Source organism: Dicentrarchus labrax, unplaced genomic scaffold, assembly GCF_905237075.1.
Source record: "Dicentrarchus labrax unplaced genomic scaffold, dlabrax2021, whole genome shotgun sequence".
NCBI classification, from domain to species: domain Eukaryota; kingdom Metazoa; phylum Chordata; class Actinopteri; family Moronidae; genus Dicentrarchus; species Dicentrarchus labrax.
The window spans coordinates 13,429,293-13,446,683 of record NW_026136714.1 but is presented as its reverse complement, the minus strand read 5'-3'; the positions used below and the strand labels follow the sequence as shown (position 1 = coordinate 13,446,683).

Below are 17,391 nucleotides of genomic sequence, written 5' to 3'. Positions count from 1 at the left end.
CCTGCCTCACTGCCTTACTCTGCCTCCTGCCGGCAGGGAGATGATACTGACCTCCCACAGTTATATTATGTATGCATGTTAATGGGTGGACAAGATATTAGAAACACCTTTCACCCACTAATTATCACCTTTCAGTGTCAGTGAAAACAGAAAATGTATAAGCTTATAAAAGTATAATTCAAGGCAGAGCTGTTGGATTGCAATACATCGCACATGTCTAATAAAGTGGCCAGTGCATATATAAACAAAACAATATTTCATGACAATTACTTAAACAGCAGTGATGGAAGAAGATCTTTTACTTAAGTAAAAGCAGCAACACCACAGTGCAGAAATGCTCTGTTAGGAAACTTAATGCATTTTAAATTTTACTGAAGCAAACGTATTAGCATCAAAATATACTTGTGCCATAAAGTAAAAATAGGCTTTTCTTTTTGCAGAATAATGTGCTATTATTCTATTATTGGGATTAGAGAAGATAAAATGTTTCTTTTATTGATCCCTCGTGGGAGAAATTCAACACAGCAGCACAGGGGAAATGTAGTGCAAACAGTAGAGAAGTGTAAAAAGTACAATAAAGAATAATAAAATAAAAATATAATAGAAAATATAAAAACTATCATGACAATAAATACACTATATTCAGTGTGCAATATATAATATTTAAAACAGTGTATAACAAACTAAGGTAGAGTTTGTGCATAGCAGGTTAAAGTTAAAACAGTCTCTGTCAGTGGAGGTGGTAGGCGCTGGGTGCTGTGGCGTTGTGGCGTTGTGGCGTCTGATGGCTTTCATTTACAGTACTTTATATACTGCTGAGTAGCTTGTGAATGTACTCCTGGAGATCAATAAAGTCTCATTGATTGATATAATAATTAATATTTAATCTGAATCTGGAAAGTAACAAGTAACTAAAGTTGTCACATAAATGCAGTGTAGTAAAATATTGGTGGAGTAGAAATATAAAACAGCAGAAAATGGAAGCAATCAAGTAAAGTACAAGTACCTCAAAATTGTACTTAAGTAGCCTAAAGTAGTTGAGTAAATGTAGTTACTTCTCACCACTGTTAAACACTAATTCAGACAAAAGTAGAAGCAACCAAGGGGGATTATTGATTTAGACAAACAAAGGAAAAGGCTTGTGTTACCAGATAGTTAGAAGTGTAAAGTAGAAGAGACAAGTAGAAGTGTTTAAAGCCTGTTTCCTATCAGTTATCTCAGCTTAGGCTAAAACTAAATGGTTAGTCTATGCCAGCCCAGAAAATTAAGTGGAAACTATTTTTTATAATGAATTAATTAAAATGAATGAATTAATTGTATGTCTAAACTTAGCAACTTAACACTAAATCCAGATTCTCAAATGTGGAGATTTGCTGCTTTTCTCTGATTTATTTAAATTTAATATTTAACATCTTTGGGTTTTGGACTGTTTGAGAGGAAATGTAGTTTGAAGATGTCAACCTGGGCTCTCTCCATTGTGATGGACATCTTTAATCATTTCCTGACACTGTATAGACTCAACGATTAATAAAGTCAATAATCATCAGATTAACTTAAAAATAATTGTTATTTGCCGCCCTATTTGAGACTTTGAATTAGCCTGTGTTACAAACTGGTGTTTGAAAGGAGTTGGCATTCAGGAGGTAAGAGAGAGGTGACTAATAAATAAATAAACCATGGGAAATGTAGGATTTAGCGTTTTTGAAGCACTTGACCTGAATAAAAATAAAGATAACATAATATAAGATAGACTTTACTGATTCCACACTGAGGAAATTCACTTGCTACAACACAACACAACACAATAGACAAGAAAACACATATTAAATAAAAATAGAATAGAAAAATACAAGATGTAATAAAAAATAGTACACTCTATACACCTTTTATATACAGATGTGATTGATGGATGTCAGGATGTCTTATTAACTTCTGCTGCTTTGATTTTGACCCTTAATCTTTAAAATCTGTTGTATTTATTTATTTTTCCATTGTTGAAATTCAGTGTCTTTTTTAAAACATAAATACAATCCTTCAAATACATCTACCTATGCTGTGCATACTGCATATACTGTATATATTGTCAACATGTACATAAAGTAACCTGCATATGAAATATTTATTCCAGCATCCTTTGCCTTCTGCACTATTGTTTACTGTCTACAAATGTTACTGTTTGTGTATATATATATATATATATATATATATATATATATATGTACAGCTGTACACAGTAGTTCATGTTTATTTTGTTGAGGTTGTTGTCCTGTTTATTTATGCTTAGTCTATTTGTGCATTGAGAGTAAAACCAGAGTCATATTTCCTGTATGTGTGCACATACCTGGCTAATAAAAGGGATTCTAATTAAAACTTTATGCAAGTGCAACATGGAGTACATTTTTTTTTAAAGTTAAGTCTACATCTTCATATGAGTTAAGGACTACAGCTTTTATTTGTATTTCATTCCATTCACTGTGTATGGCTTAAAGCAGATTAATAGAGTTATATAAATTGCTTTATATCGAGCAGGCTGCCACCTGTGTAGCAGATTAACCTCCAGCTTTGGTATGTAGCGCCGCAACATCGCCCTCTTTTGCCCCGGACATGAAATGACATGTCTGCTTTTGTCAACGACAACCAACCGAGTCAGACAGTCGTTTCGTTGGGTTTTGCCTGTGGTGCTAAGCCAGCCAGCAACAACCGCCTGAATGTAGATCCGCATGGGCTACTACTCCTCCTCCTCCTCCTCCTCTTCCTCCATCTCTCCAAATAACCCAGCGGAATCATAAGATAAGGATCCCAGGATGGTCTTAGTGCATGTCGGATATCTGGTTCTTCCTGTATTCGGCTCAGTAAGAAACAGAGGTACGGTATTAATATTCATATCGATCCAAAAAAAAAAAGAAACCAACCAACCCAACATGTGCCCTGTTTATCTTAATATGCACTGCAGCTGTTGGCTAGCTAGCTCGAGTCCAGCCGTTGGGTTAGCTCGCGTTAGCTAGCTTAAAATGAACGAGTCAAATTGTTATTGAAAGACTACCCGCGATGTGATACGACTTTAATGTTACCTTCATTACAGATTAATATAAAGCACCGAGTAATAGTAGTGTACCGGTTGTAATTACGGCTAGTTTAAAAAAAAAAAAAAAAACCACCGCCGCTAAAAGATAAGCTAACTGGCTCGTTGGCTCTGGCTATGTGTTGGAACGGAAACATTTCTCACAAAGGATTGCACATGTACGGGGCGTGCGGTCCCAAAGTACCTGGTGTCTAAAACCACTCTCCTGCATAGACAATCGCGTTAGACAGCATTTTGATGTTAGCCACATTTAATTCATGCGGGTTATTACTCTGTAACTTCACGATATGTGTGTGTGTATATGTATTTATATTGTTATTTCTTCCCAAGGCGCTCTGGTTTATTTGCACTGTAAAATACCGCAAAATAGACGTAGCCTTTGCAGCCAGTCAGCTTATCTGTGCCTGGATGATGTCATTTGAAGATCACCTTCTTCTGCTAGCGCTCGCCGTTTTTACCACCGTGTTTTATTTTAAGTAATTTATTATCCGTGTCAATTGGCCAGTGTACTAATCGATACATGGCCAATTGCCCGAGGAGCGTGGACTTTCCGTGCCATCAATGAATCAGTCGCCTTTTTCTATTATTTGCTAATTGGCAATTCAGCAGCTGTTTGTTTGAAGCTGCCGGATTGCAAAAAAAAAAAAAAGAAAAGACCAGAGTATGCGGTCAGTGTTAAACAATGATAAAGCTACAGTGTAACATTAATTTCACAACAGTGGCGTCAGTGATTTCATTGTGCTTTTATTTCTGTTCTTATTTCCCTGTTTCATAGTATGGAGGCTGGCTCTACATTCTGCATTTATCAGATCTTTGTCGTCCCCCCCATTGTGTAGCTAATGATCATCTGCTGCTGTGTGGTGTGGCGTGGCCTCTGCCTGTTCTCTGCATTTAGCTGTATTGTGAATCCCTTCTTCATTTCCTCTTTCCATCAGAAGACGACATTGGTATTAAAAAAAGCACCCCCCCCCTCCCAAGATGTATTCAGCCATAGACTTTTCCATGTTAAAGCAGACTAAAACAATAGCTAACACCTAGAACAGAGCACCTTTTTTTTGTCTTTTTTTCTGTCAAAATTGCTGTAGCACTGAGTAAACATTTTAGCTCCTTTTTTAGATATCAGTTGAATGTCATTGTGTACCTCCCATCCAGTCTTGATAGACAACATGCTGTAAATTCCTGTAAAGTGGATACATTTTGCATGATCTTAAATACTGCACTGCATTGTTGAACACCAGAATTTGGCTCATCTTCCTTCTCTTCACACAAGGTGCAATGTACATGATTAAAGTGACCCATAATTGAAAAAAGCATGCAGATTGGAACCGTACGCATGCCATTTTTTTAATTGAACTCAGCATTTCAGCAAACGCTGTCATGTGATAACTTGAAATGACTGAAGGTACACTGCACCTGCACACAACAACCTGCCATAACTGTCTCCATTTTTGTGTAATCCTTTTGTTCCCTTTGCAAATTTCAAGCTTCGAATCACACTGAATTGTCAGGGCTGTTTGCCCCTTCCAGGCAAATAAAACTCTAAACATTTAAGTAAGCAAAACATGCTCACTGGTGGTTCATCACTTCCCAATTTTCCCCACTAACATAAGGCCAAAATGCTATCCATTTCACAGGGATGCCTATTTTTCCTGCACTGCTAAAGAGATCCTCTATTAGTAATAACGTCTTTATTGTTTGGTTGTGGTCTCTCTTTACCTTTTGTTCTGGTAATAGTACTTTCAATGCATGTCACATTTATGATTCATAATTTTTGTTTTTTGTTTTTCTACATTGACTAGTGAAAATCCAATGTAATCTTTCTGTAGTAAAGATGTACCCTGCTGTACTGGAATCATGTGCTGTAGCCAACACGTCTGCTCATTGGATGCCGCTTTTGTTCTTTTTAACCCTATATGGAGCATGGTGGGCCTTGCCTTCAGTCTATGTTGTTTATTTTTGTTGCATGGATTTATACTATTATTACAAACATACAAGAAAGAAAACACAAATTCCACATATACTAATATTTTTCAATAAAGAATATAGTGTTTTTCCTAACCTTCAGTGTGCTTCTTGCTGATTTCCATTTATTGTCCTCCCTCTCCCTTGTCCCTACCTACCCCCCCACCCCCCCACCCACCTCCTCTCCCGCTGTGACAAAGATAGACAATTTCCACGCTTCCTCCATCACAGGGCCTGAATGAGTCTATCTGCTGTCATTCATGGTGATTGTTTTCACTGAGACGCTTGAAAACGCAGTGTGCTACGTACTCGCAGTCAAGACCTGAGCCTTTGACCCACGGCAGCAAGGTCACCTCTTGGCTGCCCGGCTGCACTGACGACTTGTCAAGCTGAAAATATTGCTGGAAAGTCGTACTGCTTATCTTTCCTGGGTGTTTAAAACCATACTGTGTTTTTCAAGCGTACTCCTAGTAAATGCAATGTAGACGTTGCCTATTCCCTCATGATTTTTAAAACAATTTCCACTGTTTACTAAAGAACTCATGTCTTTCACACTTCAAAAGCAGATTAAACTCAAACCTCGTACTGGAATTTTACATCTTCTGTAAGAACTGCACAATTTTAATCTCGAAACTGGTAGGTTTCCATAAAATTCACTGCTTCCGTTTCTGCCAGATGGACATAACAGAGCAGAGTATATTGAATCCTGCTCCACTGCAGGCCTAGTAGGGCTGGCCAGGATTTCCTCAAAAGTTTCTAATCAAAGCTAAATTTATTATTGCAATTTCTCAGCCTTTCCATGGTCAAAAAGGTCTTTATAGGCTTAAGCACAGCATTAAAACCATATTGCACCACAGCACAAGTAAGCCTGTCTTTTTCTCCCTGTTGAGTCTCTACAGCAGTCTGTTCACTGCAGCTGCCAAATAGCTGTGGTTGGAGAGAGTAAAAAAAGCATTCAAGCTATTTCCTCTCAACTCCTTAATGTTCACATGGGAGAGGAACAAGTAGACCTATACTGTATGTTTAAGACACAAAGATACAGTAGGTTTCCGGGAAGCAAAGAATAATGTGAATGGTTTACTTTTTTAAGAAGGATGGGATTGTTCTTTATGATTATATAGACCGAGATCTGGCTCTTAAGCAGTTTAATTTATATCTTACAGACAGCCAGGTGCTAAAGCTTTTACTATCGAGTGCACTGACCCACTGTCACTTGTAGAATTTACAAGAACTGAGCTGCGTCGAAGACCATGTACTGGTAGATTTCATCTGTTCTGATCCAGTTCGCTTTTCTGTGAATCAGGAGACCAGGAGTCGATCCAGAGGTCGGAAATGCAATTAATGAAAGATCGCGTTTTGTGTGCAGGACCAAAAATGGTTGTCATGTTCATGGTACTTGTGGTAACCATCATTTTCCCACCCCCCACAGAAGTATTTTTCACCCTAGGTAAGAGGTAGGGCTTCATTAACATGCTATATCACACACACAGTGACACCACATTTCACCCACAATTAATTCCAGCTAATCTCTCCCCTCAGGTGCCTGACAAGTTCTCCTTATCCTCCACAGGATCCCATTTCAACCGGCAACAGCAACAGCAGCAGCAGCAGCAGCACAGCCATGCTACCTCTTGCCGGCACTTCCAGTTAGGTCCTCAGGCTCCGCTGCCCATGGACTTCCCCATGCCCCACCCAGGGCAGCCACAGTCAGGCATTAACCCCCACCTGGCCCCTCCCGGCCACCAGCATGGCCCTCCGCTCCACCCGCCCCTCAACCCCTTGCCCGCTCCCCAGTTCCAGGACATCCCTGCCCCTCCCTTCCTACCTCAGGCATTACACCAGCAATACCTCCTCCAGCAGCAGATCCTCGAGGCCCAGCACCGACACATCCTGCCACCCTCCAGGTATCCACATGGGTTTGCAGGAAAAAAAAAAGAAGAAATGTTTAGTTTTCTCTGTCTCCAATTAACCTCTTGGTTCAAGCAGACTGTTGGGGACTAAATTGATTTCACAGTGACAACATATTTATGTCCATTTCTGTTGGAAACTCTAGGATGTTTACATTAGTTATTTTTCTTAGCAGACGCACCCCAGAGAGAGTTCCTCACCAGCCCCACAGACTGCGGCCTGGCTATGAATTTGCGCCCCCTCTTCATGTCCCTCCTCAGCCGGTGGTGCAGCAGCCCCGCTACCTGGCTGAGGGCACAGACTGGTAAGAAATACACCTCTTGTAACATAGTTCTTTATGTATGTACCACAGAGGCAAACACTTATAGATTTAGATTTCATATCTTCAAAGTTTTCCAAAATGATACAAAATAATATATATATTATATATATATATATTCACACCACTGATAATTCAATTTGGACAAAAGGTGCTTTTAAAAAAAACTGATTAAATGGGTTTGAGACAAAGTTGAAAAAGAGCCCAAAGCAAATCAACTCATATTAGACACTAAAATTGGCAATAAAAACAGAACACATCTTACAAAATGCAACACTAATACATAAAGTGAGTTTCTTTGTTGAGCTGGTTTGTTTTTGTTTAAAAAATGGTTGTTATGATTTAGGTTTGGATTTCATACCAACAGAAATGATACTAATTTCTGCACCAAAGATACTCAAACTTAAACAAGACATAATTTATTTCTTAGTTTGACAGCACTAGGCCACCATACCAGATGAAAGAGGTTTGAGAACAAATAGATAAAGAGCGCAAGGGAAAACAACTCTTATTCAACACTAATAAACACATGTCTTGCTAAATGTAACATTAACGCATGAGGAGTTTCAGGAGGGGTAACAGAGAGGTAGAGCTACCCACAGCAGCTTTTGAAGTTTGGAGAGCATTATAAGTTATGTTTTGTAATGCTGGAGAGAAACAAAAGGTAGAAAAGTTGAAGGAAAAATGGAACAGATATTAAAATATCAAGATGTAACATTCAACTAAAGAGATGTAAAGATGCAAAAAACAAAATGATAAAGAAAATATTGAATATTTGTCATTGCCAAAGCCAAGAAGATACACCACACATCTACCAATGCATGGATATGGAGAGAATTCTCCTGGAAAGGGTTATAGGGTTAAAAATGAGATTATTTGATTGTAGGTTTGTTTTAGTTTGCACTGATTATTTGGGGAAATGTATGTAAAGTGTTCCAACAAACAGTAGGGTATAAAGTCTGTTTAAGTTGTATACTACTTCATCTCTGTAATTATTCTGAATAAATTGTGCTAGATAACTATTAATAGAAAGTATGGGGGTATTAAATTGAGGATATCGGAGTAATTGTTGAAGAAATATCTTATAGAAGCACAACTGGAAGAAAAAAAATCTTTGTGTGAGGTATCCCCACGGCCCTGTCAGATGAACTCAAGTAACCCTTCAATGATACCACCATGCATTGCAACCATTTGTCCATTACTTTTAGCAAACTATTCCAACAGTTTGTGATGGCTGTATTAAGAGAGCTTCTTCTAATATATCCATGCTGTTTATCCATTACTTTTAGCTATCTGTTTCATCCATCTATCCACCACTTAAACCTAACAGCTTAGGCTTTTGTGCCCGCTTGCTCACTCGTTCTGACACTACAGCTGACTCAATATGTGAAAATGTGTTTTTATTCAATTTGGAATATCTACTTTTTAAAAATAGTTGAGCTTACTCAACAATCCTTCCATGTACCTCAAACTGCAGAAGTTGCATCTGCGGTGCAAGTGCCCCTGGTTGGAAATCATTGGCCAAAGTACTGCTGTTAGTATGAACTGCCACTGTTATACAATTGGCCAGAAACACTATGAAAAATGACTTGTGTGCCAGTGACTGACTTGTTTTTGGTTTCTGTCAGGGATCTAAGTGTGGATGCCGGGCTGCCCCCTCACCAGTATCACATCCATCCGCTGCCGCAGCACTATCAGCACTACTTGACCTCTCCTAGGATGCACCACTTCCCTAGAAACAATGCCTCAACACAAGTGGTGAGCCCCCTCTAACTCGGTACAATCAATCATGTTCGTCTCGATGAACTCCCAGCTATTCTACTCTGGGTTTCTGAGATTAATCTCGATACCCAGCAACCGTGGGATGACCTTTGTTCCTATGTTTCTTTCTGATTTCTGGTGCAGAGCTGATGCTAGCTTCTTTTATCTGTCATCTTCTAGGTTGTCCATGAGATCAGAAACTACCCATATCCCCAGCTGCACTTGCTGGCTCTGCAGAGTCTCAACCCCTCCCGCCACGCGTCTGCTGTTAGAGAGAGCTACGAGGTTCGTGGTGCTACCTCCCCTCTCTCTCTCTCTCTCTCTCTCTCTCTCTCTCTCTCTCTCTCTCTCTCTCTCCCTCCCTCTCCTCAGCAGACACACCAGTCTGCACTCATTTATCATTGTTTCCTCTGTGACCAACGCTCTGGACAGGCTTGAGTGTGTAACTGATTTTCTTATTTCCAATTACTCCGGGTTCCAGATGCCTCAAATGGTCCAACTGCCTTTAATGTCATGACATTTGTTTTCATTTGAACAAGATGCAATTGTTTTCTGGGAGGCTCTTTCCTGTTCTTTGAAGGACCAATTATTTTATTTTATCAAAGTGTCCCACGCTACGTTTGCATTTGAAGATTGTATTATACATATGTTGATTTAGTTTTTCTTGACAGGCAAATATAGGAATATCTTTTTGTCAGACTTTTACCTAAAATAATTAAAAACCATGTCCATATCTTGTTTCCTTTGTAGGAGCTTCTGCAACTGGAGGATAGACTGGGCAGTGTAAACCGTGGAGCGGTCCAAACCACCATAGAGAGATTCACTTTTCCCCATAAGTACAAAAAGGTAAAAAAAAAAAAAAAGATTAATTTTTTTTACTTGCTAGATGAGTGATGCATCTTTTTGATGTGGTCTGGTTCAGATGAAGCATTGGGCAAGAAATAAGTTGAGCTAGATGTGAGAAGAAGAGAAATGGCAGCACTGGGTGGGAAGGATCAGAGAGTGAAGATGAGTAGAAAGAGGGTCTCACAGCAGTTCAAAGGTCAAACTAATTTCCGTTCGCAGATTAGTGAGACAGGTCTGCAGTGTGGACAATTCAAGGCTTGGGATGACTCATGCAGCTGTCTGCAGATATGTGCGTGGAATGAATTTAAAAAAGGGTCTACACTGAATGTGACCCAAATACTCTGGAAAGAGTGTCAGATCATTTGGTACATTGTAAGTGAGAAGAAATAATTGAGTCTTTTCCATCTGATGTCTCTTTTTTTTTTCTGGGAATTGTGATTAGGTGACTTTTTGTCTTGGCTGACTCAGAGACACCCGTGGCACAAACATAACAGTTCCTAACACACAGGCACACTTTAATAATGAAAGTTTCTCTGCAGAGAATACCACAGGACCTGAAGATGTGTCTGGACGATGAGGAGCTGGATACCGATGAGAAGTGCACCATCTGTCTGTCTATGCTGGAGGATGGAGAGGATGTCAGGTACAACAATACACTCACCTTTTGCTTTTTCAAGGGGAAAATTGCTGGTTATGCAGATGAGAACATAAGCTACAATTTGTTGTCAGTCGGTCCACCAATTTTGTCCAGACTGAAATATCTTAACGGCTATTGAACTGACATGAATTACTGACTTTGGTGATCCTCCAACCTTTCATCTAGCGCCACCAGCAGGTTGACCTTTGTGGTTTTGAGTGAAATATCCTGAGAATGTTGGACCGAAAGAAATTTAAATCCCCCTCAGGATGAATTGTAACTGACTTTTATCTAGCGCCACCATCAGGTCAAAATGTGTCTACTACTTTGATTTTTTAGTTTATATTTGTAAAACTAATGGCACTCCCTCAGATGAAGTGCTAATTATCATGGTAACATGCTTAAATGGCGAACACAATAAACATAATTGCGGCTTAACATCAGCACTGCTGTGACTGATTACAGCCTCACAGAGTTGCTAGCGTGACGCTATTACAGAATGTCTCATTTGACCATAATATTTGTTTTTACATCCATCCTCTACAATGCAGTGGACTTAGACACAGTGTTGTGACCAAAATTTACTCTTAAAGCTGGTTAAGGTCTTGTGTCTCCCCAGACAACACTTTCCCTGCTTATTAAACCTCAGAGAAACATCCTCACATTTCCTAATCGCTTTCCTTCAGAATGGATACACAGTTAGAGTCTAAGCTGTTTTTTTTAACCCTAAATTGGTTCTACCAAGTGAGTTCAAAGCATCAGGTTTGAAAATCCCGTCAGAGGATTTCTTCCAGCACCTCATCTTGAAAATACTGCCGGAAGGCAACATTAGCATTTCACAAAATCTTATGATGTGTGTCCAGTGTTGTGATCTGTCTAAATGGCAAAGTGACAGAGCAAGTTATTTTACTCTGTGAAAAAGAAAAGGGAGGGAAGAAGAACAAAGTTGGTGAAAACAAAAAAGGTTTTCCAGGATCTGGGGTGTATTTGGTTGTATTTAAAAGAAGAATGGAGCAGTGATACAGTGATAGAGTTGGTTGTGCTGGTGATCATATTGCTTATGCAAAATTCTCTGTTCAAGCATTCATCACTAATTATATTTCAGGCTTTGTTTAGTTCGGAGTCACAGGGTCAAGGTTAAAGAAGACAACTACAAGAAGAGCTTGTGCTTTTTATTCTCTTCACATTTGGCTTTTAATCACTTGGCTTCTTGCTCTAAATACACATGATTGCACCTAAAACACACAGAAATCCTTCTTCTAACTCTGTTATAAAGAATAAATTTGTTTTTTAGCAGCAGTTTCCCCACGGTTAGAATTTAATGTGAGTTGTGAAGTGAAATTAGATCACAAGAAGTCACTTGAGACACAGACAGACAACTGGATCTATTCTAGACACAATCTGAATACCGGGCATGACGGACCCATGAATCACATGCACATCTAAGATTTATAGGCCTTTAACTTAGCGCAGCTGTTTCATCCAGCTGTTAAAACTCTCTTTTAGGGGGTTTGGTTTGGTTTACTGACAACATTATAATCTATTAAAAAAATACAACATATGAGACGTTGCCTGAATGAATGAATTTTATCATTCTTTTTAATTGCGTTAGAGCCTTTTTATTTTATCTTGAATTGTGAAGCAGTTTGTAAAGTCTATTTCATCCTTCTGACGTTTAATAATGATGATTGAGATGTCACCGAGATGATGGCTTTACAGGTACATGAGATTATAAAGTGGTGCTATAAATAGCTACAACTATGTGTAATGACAGCTGTTGTGCTATAGTGTGAAATTGTACTTCTTCTTCTCATTGACAGGTCTAATTAGTGAACACAAATATCGATATGCAAACAGATGTTTAAGGGTGTTTTTACATCCATTTATGGCTCACTGTGGGAGTGGATATGAGGCTTGTGTGCCCCACAATGAGTTACAAAGCAGAAACCGGTTGACACACAGCTTTATAAATCATTCTTTTCATAAAGCAGGTTAGAGGTGCAACAAACTATTATTTTCATTATGGATTCATTTGATTAATCATTAATTATGGATTGAGGGGATTAATCATGTCCTCAATTGATTGTTTCGTCTTTAACATTTAAGAAATTTTGAAGAAAAATGCCCATTATGATTTCCCAGTCAAAGACATATTCAAATTTCTTGTGCCTGATTGTCACAAAACTGTAAATGGCTGTGATTAAAAAGCGGGAACCAGGAATTTTTCGGTCTTTGTGAAGAATTTTAAGTATACGATCCTGCTCTGTTTAAAAAGCGTCCAGGAATTACTTCTGTTATGATTATGATTTTAAATAAAACCGAATTCAATTGAATAAATACTGCTGGACATTTTCTTGTAGTTAAATCCTACATTTATTTTTAAATCCTGACCGTGTCTGTTTTGTGTCTGTAGGAGATTACCCTGCATGCACCTCTTCCACCAGGCGTGTGTGGACCAGTGGCTGGCCACCAGCAGGAAATGCCCCATCTGCAGAGTGGACATTGAGACCCAGCTGACCCCCGACAGTTGATAGCTCCTGTCGACTCCTGCAGCTTTGGATCTGGTCTTGTTAAATTCTCCATTGCCTCCCTCTGGGGGAAGCTCTGCCAAACACCCCCTCTTCCCCCCTCTGCATCACTCAACGAGCCTGCCTTCTGAGACAGCTGTGACAGAGGGATCAACAAAGCACACTCACCTACAACACAACGAGGGATGGGGGTTGATGCATTGATAGGTGGCTGGACTGAAGGTTGGTTGAATGGACTTTGCTGGTTGTAAAAGGTAGGAGCGGACATGTATGGACAGATGTGCTGAGGCTTCACACGATTCTGTCAGATGGTGTACCCTGTGTACATTTCTCCATACAGCCACCAAGAGAGGACACTCTGACTACCAACCTCCCCCAGCTCAGTGTGGTGTATTAAGGCCATTTCTCTGCCACTATATCTAAACCCCCCTCTCCCCCAGGCCTGTGAAAAATCCTTTAAGCTGCACTCTGCCCAAGCCCTCAGCACATCTGTACAGAACATTATCAAATGATTAGCATGAGGTTGTTTGGTGTGAACTCTTGTAGCTGAACGCTTGTGGTGTAATGGAGTATAGTACTGAAAAAGTATTTACAGAGTAACAGTGTTGTGTAGCAAGCAAAAGCCTTTTGAGAAATATGTTTGTGAAAAATAAACCTACAGAGAGGGTGACCACAGCTCTAACGGAGAGAATATTCAGTGTGTTAAATCATAGGCATTGAGGAAAGAGCTAGTTGTGTATAAAGGCCAAAAATCCCTCTGTCTTGTCTAACATGGTTTTTGGATTTACAGTTAGTAGATGCCATCAGAGTTGATGCTAAACCCGCTAACTGCAGGCATGGCTTCCAGTGATCTGTGTAGTGTCGTAGTCGGGCCTCTATAATCTAGAGCAGAGGCCTCAGATGTGCATGCTGTATGGCAGGCTTGGGCTGTGTCGTTAATATTGTGGAGCAGTAGAAACAGGGACTGTGTCTGTGCATGTGAACCGTATACTATGACGATCCCACTCATTCATAGAGGAGGACAAGAATGCACCTATTACCCCCTCTCCCCACCTCCCCACACCCCCTCCCCACTCATCCCGAGTAGACCAAAGTTGCCCTTAGACACCGATCTCGGACCAATGTAGCATTTCTCTCCTGATGTTCGAGGTTAGGATTCAAAGAGCTGCTAGCAGATCTGTGTCTAACTGCAACTCCTCTCTGTTGCCTCGCTCATGGCATGATCATGACATGAGAGGCCGGCATGGGCTTGCAGTGCCTGAGTCTTGCCATCAGAGTGAATAAAATCGGACATTTGTATTACCTATTACCAGAACCTTATTGCCTATCGAACAAGCACATGTGATTTCTATATACAGTGAATCGCCTCTGTTGTGTATCGGCTCCTTTTCATTTCAATCTAAGTTGCTCCCACTATTTGATAAAAAGACTGTGTCTGGTGTTACAGGGAAAATACAAAACTAGTTTGCCTGTGATATGTGCTATGATTGTGTATGATTGTCCCCCACCCCCCTCCCCCATGGTAGTAGTGTATGGTATTGCTAGAACAACTGTGATACGTTCAGTGATAGAAGCCGTTTTCTCTATATCATGCATGAACCATGTCGGCGTAGTTCACTTGAAGGAGGGTGAAAGGGAGAAAAAGCCATCCATTTGAAAAATACCAAACAATTGTTGTTATCATTAATTTTATTTCAATTGTTTTTTTTCTTTCTTTCTACCATTTGTTTTCTTTTCCTTATTACTTGTAATTTTTTTTTTGCTCACATGCCAATCTGGACATGGTACTAATATGCCGAGTCCTTGTCCATTTTAACCATAGTGAAGAAAAAGCTGCAATGCTGCAAAAACATATTTATTGTTATTGTTATAATGTAGCTTGTGTTTTGTAAATGCACTATAATATGGAGTTGCCTGATTTTTGGTTTGGTGGTGTGGGTTCTTCTTGTCCTAGATTTTGTGTTTCTATTCAGTTAAAAGTATTTTCATGCTTCCTTGTGTATTATTGGAGGGTAACTTGACTGTTTGTGTTGCGTTTTTTTTTTCTTTTGTATGAAACCTCCATCCAAAAAACTACAGATGGATGAAAATGGAGGTTTGCTAGTTCACATAGAATGCTGTGATTAAAGATGCCTTAAGTATTTAACAATCATTATTTATTACTAACTGTAGCTAGCTAGCTATCGTGGTGGAATATTTAATGTCTCTATCTCATAACTTTGCAATTTAATCAATATATTTATTTAAAATAACACAAAATATTAAAAAAAGAATACCTCATTATGCATTGGTCGGTGGGGATGCTTTTGCATGCCGTCTGTGTTTTCTTTTTCAAAGGAGAAAAAAAGAAACTTGTTGAAAAATTGACTTAGGGGGTGTTTCCCAACACATTTTCTAGCCAGCATGGTGCTGTTGATCTGGATTACATTCCATTCATGTCACCTCTTGATTTCACTTTTAAATTGTTTTGTGTTGTCAACATCATCCCTGCTTTGATCGAAAGCAGATGACGGGGTACAAACTCCTTTTGTCTTAGTATGGCTCCACAATTAGCTTGCTTTTGTTATATGATATTGCTTTGTTTCCCATAATCAGTCATATTTAATTTAATTTTTGATATTGTTTTGTTTTATTTTGACCATGTTCATGATATTTCATCATATCTGGATCTCAATTTAGTGCTTATTTTAAGACAATACATAATGAGCTGTATTATTTGTTCTTATGTATCGCTGGCAATTGCTTTGTGTGGGATTTTGGGAAGTATCTAACATGCTAACTTGAGCCATTGGTCTTATTGAGCAAATTTCTGGTGTACTGTGGTTATACAATATAGATAGCGTGTTTTACACCTGGGTATAATAAGCTAACTACGTTTTCGGTGTGCATTTCTTATTAATACTCTACTAATCCTGCAAATTATTATAACATATATTGGATTGGAATGACGCTGGCTGGTCTTACTATTATAATTTCATTTCCTGCTCTCACTGGCCTTACCCCATGTCCTCCACAGTGTACCCCATTACTCCAGAGCGAACTGGACAGTAGCCATAGTATTAACTCAAGCTGATGAACCGGAATGAACAGTAGAACTTAAAGCACAAGCTTTTTAATGCATGTCCTTCTCAGGTTTTCCTATGTGTATGTGGGAGTAGCTCTGTAGATGTGTTTAATATGATGCTGTACCTTCTTGAATATTTCAGATGTTTCTTTGCTGCTGAAAAAATGTTGATTATTAACCTGCCAGTGAAAAAGGGAAGTGGCCATCTTTGTACAACACACTGCTGTTTTGCTGTAACCGCGCAATGTTTTATGATCTTGAGTATTTTATAGAAAAGTAGAAGTATGTATCAATAATATGAAAGCAATAGCTAAATCATAATGAAGAATAACATGATCAGTGAATATTGTGGAAAATCTTTAGATTCACTCTGGGTGGATTTTGTACTGTATTTATTACTAATGATGATGCAAAAAGTTGCATAGCTTAACCCAAACTGTTCTGTCTCTTTTTTATTTATTGTCTTGTATATGATCTTTTTGTATGTGTTTTTCAAATAAACTGCCTAAAATGCTGACAACTAATCTAATTTGTGGTGTTATTTTGCATCCTGTTATTATCACCAAGTTTAAAAGTACTCTGCTGAAGCTACATTTATAGTAATCTAGTATAGTATAGTATAGTATTGTAGTTAACAGTTTGAAGTACATATATTGGCGGCTACTATTAACAAGAAACTGCAGGACAGTGAAGCCAACTAGAACCAGTATCCTTGTCCTGCTCAGTGCATATCTTGGTTGATATGTTAATGATTGAAAATGAATATTGGCCATTATATAATAATTGTACAGCCTCAAACATCCTTTATCTGTTGGCTTTAACTTAATTTTGTGAAAAATGAATGTGAATATTTTTATATTTTAAAATATTACATTTTATTATCAAATCAATCCTTTATAGGCTGACCATTTTTAACCTGCAACAATATAAAATAAGAATATTCTTTGTCACAGTTTAATGTTCAGATAATGTGTGACTTGTGTCAAAATTGTTAAAAAGACTCATCAGGGAGAATACTGGTCTCAAGCCCATTTACTAGTGGTTTTAGTTAGATGTCTCCTTTTTGTAATCAAAATACAAAATATTTACAGTTCAAATGTAAATTAATATAAACTGCAGTCACAGCAAACTAACATATAAAGTAAAAACACATGGATGAGACATGATACTGTGAGCTGTGTCCCAATTCCCTACTACATAATAACTTCAGATAGAATGTACTTTATGATGTAATTGTTATTTTTTGTTTTCTGTGGTGTTACTGCAGCTTTTTCACCTCCATCC

The 17,391-nt window shown here is 38.6% G+C and overlaps 1 protein-coding gene across 5 annotated transcripts; it reads left to right on the top strand.

Annotated features, from left to right (window-relative positions):
• Window positions 1–2,582: 2,582 nt before the first annotated feature.
• rnf165b (ring finger protein 165b) lies at window positions 2,583–16,631 on the top strand. Of its 5 annotated transcripts, none has more exons than XM_051422612.1 (8): window positions 2,583–2,865; window positions 6,615–6,948; window positions 7,128–7,256; window positions 8,900–9,029; window positions 9,213–9,317; window positions 9,783–9,878; window positions 10,418–10,521; window positions 12,929–16,631. In XM_051422612.1, exons 1-8 carry the CDS (start codon window positions 2,805–2,807, stop codon window positions 13,044–13,046), a joined length of 1,077 nt encoding a protein of 358 aa, XP_051278572.1. In that variant the 5' UTR covers window positions 2,583–2,804; the 3' UTR covers window positions 13,047–16,631. The 5 variants fall into 5 exon arrangements, with proteins under 5 accessions (XP_051278572.1, XP_051278571.1, XP_051278570.1 ...); XM_051422611.1 differs by having other exon boundaries at window positions 2,584–2,865; window positions 7,125–7,256; XM_051422610.1 differs by lacking the exon at window positions 2,583–2,865 and adding an exon at window positions 3,858–6,491.
• The last annotated feature ends 760 nt before the right edge of the window (window positions 16,632–17,391 follow it).